The 7538-nt window shown below is 40.0% G+C and overlaps 1 protein-coding gene across 1 annotated transcript; it reads right to left on the minus strand.

The window, feature by feature from the left end:
- Nucleotides 1-3801: 3801 nt before the first annotated feature.
- On the minus strand, nt 3802-7218 carry rsph3 (radial spoke head 3). The gene is made up of 8 exons (XM_041065040.1): nt 6974-7218; nt 6318-6399; nt 6073-6214; nt 5837-5982; nt 5358-5561; nt 4860-5022; nt 4513-4599; nt 3802-3940 (listed from the first exon to the last, which is right to left on the minus strand). The coding sequence occupies exons 1-8, from the start codon at nt 7081-7083 to the stop codon at nt 3861-3863; spliced, it is 1014 nt and encodes a 337-aa protein (XP_040920974.1). The 5' UTR covers nt 7084-7218; the 3' UTR covers nt 3802-3860.
- Between the last annotated feature and the right edge of the window lie 320 nt (nt 7219-7538).

The raw sequence follows: 7538 nt of genomic DNA on the forward strand, positions 1-7538 counted from the left end.
AGGATGAATCACCGCGAAAAAACCAAGCTGACAGCAGGTAGCCCGCACAACACCGGAACTCTATCATACTCACCTTCAAAATAAGAGCATGGGATTGCTCAATTCTGATAACCAGATTTCTTACGTTATCACGGTTTCACCAAACTTGTGCCTAACTCTTTATAATCTTCCTTTGTGCTAAAGACTTTGAAAAGCCGTGATAAGCGTTTATGGACTTCCTGAAAAAGAACCCCATTGAGAATTAGCTCTGTGACATAGTGAATTATTATGCTGGTAGTAGCCATAAGAAGATGGTAAATTGTGGCCATAGAAGGATGGACACTGTCAGCAACAATACATAGACAGGCTGTGGCATTCAAGCCATGACTGGCTAGTATTAATGGACCCAACGTGAGCCAGAAAAACATTCCCCACACCATTCCACCACCAGCCTGGACTGCTGACACAAGGCAGGTTGGGTTCTATGGATTCATCCTGTTGGATTTCTAGAATCAGAATTTCAGAGTTAAACTCTAGAGACAGCTGTGTGCAAAAAAAAAAAAAATCCAAGGTGAACAGCAATTTCAGAAATACTCAAAACACTCACTACCAAATACTCAAACCAGTGCATCTGGCACCAACAATCATCCCACGATCAAAGTTCCTAAGATCATTCTGATGTAAGATGTGAATATTTATTTTCTGACCTGTACCTGCATAATTTTATGCATTAAAGAGTTTTCATACAGAAGTAAAACCAATCTTATAGTATCCTCACAGTCCTGCTACCCACACCTCTAATAAAAACAATAATGTAGTACCTACAGAGTGTCCATCAAATTGTTTTTATTTTACTAATGTACATCGCAGCCCAGCCCTTCCGTTAGTTTTGTTCCCAAATAAAAGTTTTATTGTGAAATATGACACCGGAAATCCTGCGCTTCTGTTCTACCCTGACACCGTTGAATCATCCAAGGACCAGGCAGGTTAAATATGGTACTCAACATGCCTCACCCCGCTAGCAATGATAAAGTTATAGTCCCCACCCTGCTCTCTTTTAGCCTTTTACTCTGACGCCGTCATTTGCCAACAAACGCACACCCCCTCTTCAGACCAGCGGAGGACAAACAGCCTATATCCATAAATAAAGTCGCACTGAGACACTGAAACAAAGGTTGGATTAAACTACGGATAACAAATAAAAGTCCAGACAGCTGCACACTCGCACTGTAACCTTTCGAGGCTGTTACAGTGTGAGAAAAATAAACAAAATGATGATTTTCAGGGTAATTTCTTTTTTTTTTTTACATAAGGTTTACGTCTATGCTAGGGGTAAAATAGGTACACACCCACAGCGACAGGGAAGCGAAGGGAAGCCCAGCAAACGAGAAATTCCACCTTACCGCTTTGGACGACACAGATACGAGGACGAGGATCTCACAATTTTAAAAAAAAAATCGTAAAACTGTTAAAAGATTAAACCTCGGAGTCTTTTAACTCAGGTCGTAATAACGTTGACCTTTGAGTAGGAGCTTCATCTGCGCTGCACTCAGCCACATCCTCATTATAATCCCACAGACACCTGTTGTGAGATTTGTCTCCTTTGTGCAGGGGGGACGCTGAAAGTGCGCGGAGGGGGGAGAAAAGTGCGAAAACTGTGCGCAGCTTCTTCCACGCCGGGCTGTGGGGTTCAGTCAGCACAACACACAGGCGGTCCACTTAGGTAAAGTCTTACCGGAGCTGGTGAGCTTTGGAGATGAGGTGATGATTGTACCGCGGTCCGAAGCTCGCAGCCGCAGATTTCCCCCTCCCTCTGTTCAGCCAGGCGCAATATGGCGCTCATCCATCCAAGTGTGGAGCCTGTTCCTGGTGTCACCGGTAGGCTGGTTCACAGCCCAGGGTCCGGGGACCTGCAGAGGGCTCTTGAGGGGTTTACCCACAAAAAACAAAAGGCAGTTTCATTATTGTGTAAGGGGCATTTCAACCGAACAGGGTCTTTCCCCACCTACAGTAGGGCACTTTTGTAGTTTTTTTTTATTTTTTTATTTTTTTTTTATCTAGAATCACAACACAACCACAACAGAAATAAGTCAAATCTTATCAGGTGTTTGCCCGAGAATTCTGTTTGGGGGTCGCTCTCATGGAAAATAAAAGTCAACTCACTATTACATGTTCCGGTAATAATCAGTGTTACTTGGCTTATTTTTATTCAAGCTCAAAAGTTTTACAGTTTTACCAACAAAACATATTTCTATGTATGTGATTTTTAAAAATGTATTTTTATTTTATAGCTAAAAATAAATGTTATTTATTTATTTCTTACAAGGCCAAATTCTGTAGTTCTTCTTTTTTTTCTTTTTCACTGACATTAAATAACACAGTATTAAATAACACAAAATCAAGGTCAAGGGTATAATCTTCATATCCTTCTACCCAAAGTAAATCATATACATTCTGCATGTCTATGGATTATAAATGCCCTTTGGGTGAGGGCTGTAAATGAATGTGAACACAAATATGTGAGTAATGACTGTTCATACAATCAATTACTCTTAATAAATACATTTAAACGCCATTCATCCCTATGTGTAAAGAGTGATGTGTCACCTTTCATCCTGAGCACAGCTGCATCAGAGCAGAAACTTCTTTCTTTTTTTTTTTGGTCTCACTGTTTCACCGGGGACGTCAGCGTCAAGGAAGTGCTGCCAGGCGGGAGGGGAGGCGTCATAGGTGATCTGACCAATGAGATGGCGGGATTAAAATAGAGCCGTATATATCGGAGGTTAGACCCACTTCATACCATAATGCGAAACCAAACCGTGTGTGATGTGACAGTTGTGCCCAGTAACTTTGTACTGTTTCACGATGTCATGTTCTTTATCATCATGGACATAGTGACATTGACACCACACTCTCTTCCTTACCTACAATAGTTTTTGAGCTAATTGAAAAATTATTATTAATACTAATTTAAATATGGGCAAACAAACACCAAACAAAAATGTTAGATTTTTTGCATTCAAAGAAATACCCATAGTGACTGAAAAACAATGAGGACAACACAGAAATCCCCTTAAATAACCTTTTTTTTTTTTTTTTTTTATTGTTTGATTAGGTATGGAAGAGGGAGTCTCTCTGAGCAATGCCAATGCAAAACATTTTTGAATTTGCCTGTTACATCTGAAAGAACTGTTGAAGAAATGCCAGATGCAAACAGATAAAGTCACAGGAAGGCACTTTCAATATATAGTTCCTTAAAAACTCTTGCTTACCTGCTCTATGACCGATATTGTTTTTAAGAGATTTTTTTTTTTGGCAGATTTTCTTTGGCTGGCGTTTTGAAAATCCGGTAACAGGCAGGAACTTTCTTCTGATAAGTGTAAAAAAATGGACAAATAAACTGCATGCCAGAAAAAAAGACTGTTTTGACTGGTTATCACAAAAATGAGGAAAATGATAAAGACTCAGATAACTAAGAATGGCTCAGGATATTCCACCCGGCCACATCTTGTATTATGACTAGACTGTTTTGGTTTCACTATAACCATGAAATATCCACTAAGAAAAAACAGATCTCCAAAAGCTGATGTGGGCCACAGTATGTGACTAAATGCTTCAGAAAAATATTTCATAATGTGTCATTCATGAAGTGCAGCAAAATGAGGATAAAGAAATGATCAAATGCTAGAGTCACAGTAACCACTTTAGTACCTATAATATCATAAATATTATTTTGAAAAAACAAAACCAGCCGCTTCAAAAGCTGAAGAAGTTATCAAACAACTCATGGTAGTTTTGTGAATGAGTATTTATGATTGATAATCCAGTCATGCCATCGACTTATCCCATTGACATTTTTTTAATCACTGAATCTCTCTGTGCTATATGTCAGATTTGGCTGGTTGTGTCTCCAGCTCCTTGAACCCCTCCAGTCTGCTCTGGGCGACATCATGGATGATAGCTGAAACAGGCAGACAGGATGAAGATGTTTCAGTCACATTCTGCTCTGTGAATTATACTGTATGACTGACAATAGTGACCTCTGTAATGTTTGCAAAGAACCACTAGATGGTACTCCAACAATGTCTATGACCCGATGACCCCTGGAGGAAGAGTTGTAAAATACCTTTTAGCTGCCAAGGACAACAACATCAAACTGTAGAACATGTAGATTAACTTGAAACAGTTCAGAAGAAATTTATATTTATACAACTCATGTTTGGTTTTTAGAAGGAGCTCTCTAAAGGCTATAAATGGATTGGCTTAGTCTTAAAACAGGAATTCTTTAACATAAGGAGCAGATGTTTAGATTTTGTAAAAGACCCATTTCTTCGATTTTGCCAGCAGACAATCACTTTTGATCCATTAGTGTTGTGGTTTCTTCTGGTGTGACAGAACAGCACTGGACTTGTGTAATGCTCAGAGAGAAATTGGAACAAACATTCAAAAATACAGATTTCCAAAGTAGATAACTGTTGTAGTAGATAACACCGTAATACCACAGTTTAAAAATATTATACTGTATTCCCTTACTGTCCAGCAGCTCTCTTGCTGTGTATCTCTTCTCTAAACTGTTGTTAACCTCAGCCATCAGCCATGGGAAGAAATTTGTCTCAATATCTGGAAATCAAAACCACAAATACGATACCAGGTTAAACACTCATATCAAAACTTTCAGGAGTATTAATGAGTTTGTCTATTACTAGTGACAGATCACATCAGAGTTTTTATAAAGTGAAAACTCTGATGTGATCTGAGTTTTTATAAAGTGAAAACGTCACTGTATATAAACAGTGGAGAGCAGTGATGCCCCCATGTGACAGAAAGGGGTAGCTGAGTTCGAATGGTGCAAGAAAGAAAAGCTGCAAAGGGAGACTGACCTTTCTCCACAGGGTCATAAAAGTAGCCGTGGGTTCTGAGTGAGGTGAAGACTGCAGGTAGAAGGTCAGCCAAGCACTGCTGGGTATAAGCCCGGGCAGCAATCTTCTCTGCAGTCTCTCTTTCTTTCTTCAGCACCTCCTTCTGCTGGGCAATTCTACGCTCCTGAGACCAGAAGAAACTTAATTTAAAAAACAAGATTACAGGTATGTTAAGGCGTCATGGTGGCGGTCTCGGTGATCTCTGGGAAATGCAGTGCAAAAACACGGCAGCAATGAGCACTTAGCAACATAGACAGAGACAGCAGAGACAGGACTTTAAAACTGGGTATCTCATAGATTACACTGCCATGTTATTGCTGAAAAGGCCAGTGATACCATATTGACTCTGTTACATTTAGTGTAATGTCTTTAACTTTCATGGTATCACTGGTTTTCCAGCACTGGGATAAACTTGTTCCTACATACTGATTTAAAAGGGATTTTCTATCATTTGCCTACTTTCTCCTCACTGCGGCGTCTCTCCTGCTCCTGAAGCCGCTGCACCTCTGCCATCTCATTATTTCTGAGTTCTTCAAAGGCCCTCTGCTGGGCCCTCAGACAGGCCAGCTCTTCCTCCTCCATCACCTCCAGCAGAGACTGTTCTATTGTCTTTCCCACCAGGACCTCCAACACCGACTGGACCTCCCTGTCAAAGTCAAACAACTGCAGAAGATACTAGTAGTAAATGGAAGTGTATTCTGTATGTTAGTTGTCATTAATATCCTACATGATAAAAGTCATTTTAAAGATGACGGGTCAAGGTAAAAAAAACACTGGATCCTACTTTTCCAGGTAATTGACAGTCCAAGTTTGTAACACTGGTTTTCTGTTTACTATAAATTTGAAGTTCCCCAAATTGCGATAACCCTGATGATGTGTTGATGATGTTGAATGTACGTCTATAAGGTGTGGTCAGACCTGCCACTTGGATTACCCACCTCTCCCTCCTCTATTTGTGTTTCAACATCTTTGCCAGATTTGGCAGGTATGAAGAGAGGAGTTGCTGGTTTGTCCAGGAAAGCATCAGTCTGGCACTCAATGTCTGTAGCCACTATAACATCACTCAATTCTTCAAGATAAAGATCTGAAAACAAAGGTCCAAGAATTAAAAAAAACACTTTTGGTTTCCAAAAAACACAGAGGTAAACGGTCTGAAGCAAGAGAAATGCTTTACCTGTTTGTACATCAATGTGTTGTCTGCCCTGCAGTGCTTCAGGAGTCTTGGGTCTGAACTGCTCTCGGGCACGTTTTTGAGCAATGGCTCTCCTCCTGATCTCTTGCTGCCTTTGTATTTCAGCAGGGTCTGGCTGAGCTGTCTGTCAACAGTGCATAATGAAACACACTTTTAAGATAAAGTGTCCAAAAGAAGGCAAAACCTATCAGCAATGAAGCACGGTAAAATGGATGTTTCATACGTACTGTTGGTATGATGTGTTGAGCGTAAGTGTTTCCTCTGACAACCCGACGGTCGTACATAATGTTTCCATAATTACTGGGTGTCCTGCATTGTCAAGACAAAAAAGGACATACACACAGTACTGTCATGCAGGCAGCTCATTAGCACCTGACCCTGACACGTTAGCCTCAAGACTTAAATGTCTTCAGTGAAAGCAATGACACTGCAATAGTTCTGCATTCAAACTGTATTGTTTTATCAGCAAAATGTACTTAAAGTAGCAAATTATTATATAATCGTATGACTGTGTTATCATTTATGTAGCTGGTTGAGGTGGAGCTAACATTAACTAAGTACTTTAAACAATGCTGAGTTTAACTGTAACACTGCATGATAAAAATTTAGTTGAAGTATAAAGTACCATAAATTGAAGTACATTATAAGTACCTGAAAAGGCTGCTTCAGTAATAAGAATATTTGATAATCTGAGATATTTTCATCATTTTGCATTTCATTATCACTGTTTGTAGTCCATATTACACTGGTTGAAGTGTAGCTAGATGTTTATCAGAGTAAATATTCTGATTTATCTCCCGTTATTTACACTGAAGCAACGTTAGCACATTGCAAAAACAATATTAATTGACGCTGACAATAACGCGTTTCTGGCGGCACATACTGTTCAGACGGAGGCTCTCTGTATTTGGAGCGGTTCTCTACAGGTCTGGGCCGACTGGAGAAGGTGTAAGTTTCGTTCGGGTCTCTGTGACTGTGCGAAACAAAAGCCATCTGTCAGAAACTATCGGAAAGCGCCAGATATCGTAGTTGTAATAGTTAACGCTAATGTTTGGTAGCTAGCGGGCTACTAACGCAAAGTAGAGGAAAGGAAGCGACAAACTGTCGTAGCAACCGTCTCCAGGAAGTGTGAGAGAACGGCAGTGACGTCACTTTCTTTAAAACCGAAAGCTGGTTTATTTTTACTACAGGTTTATTTTTACTACAAACACTACTACTAGTAGTAGCACCAGTGTTTCCAGTACTATTGTATGGGAAGCCTTTTGAGCATTTGATCAGATGTTAGTTTCCCTACTGGTACAGTCTGATTAGTGAGACAAATGTCCTCCACTAGTGAGGATAGCAGGACTAGCAGGATAGCAAGAGAAAGTGTGTGTGTGTGTGTGACTAGTTAACTACTAAGGTCAAAAAGACCCCAACTAGCATTTAACACCTTTATATAGTCATCT

Source organism: Toxotes jaculatrix, chromosome 19, assembly GCF_017976425.1.
Source record: "Toxotes jaculatrix isolate fToxJac2 chromosome 19, fToxJac2.pri, whole genome shotgun sequence".
Lineage (NCBI taxonomy): Eukaryota > Metazoa > Chordata > Actinopteri > Toxotidae > Toxotes > Toxotes jaculatrix.

What these genes read in the sequence shown, in the direction of transcription:
- rsph3 (XM_041065040.1), bottom strand. Translation starts at nt 7,083, where the DNA reads ATGGCTTTTGTTTCGCACAGTCACAGAGACCCGAACGAAACTTACACC. An exon ending in CACAAATAGAGGAGGGAGAG is followed by an intron (nt 5,562 to 5,836) that starts GTGGGTAATCCA and finishes TATCTTCTGCAG; the next exon opens with TTGTTTGACTTTGACAGGGA. An exon ending in AGCAAGAGAGCTGCTGGACA is followed by an intron (nt 3,941 to 4,512) that starts GTAAGGGAATAC and finishes TGCCTGTTTCAG; the next exon opens with CTATCATCCATGATGTCGCC.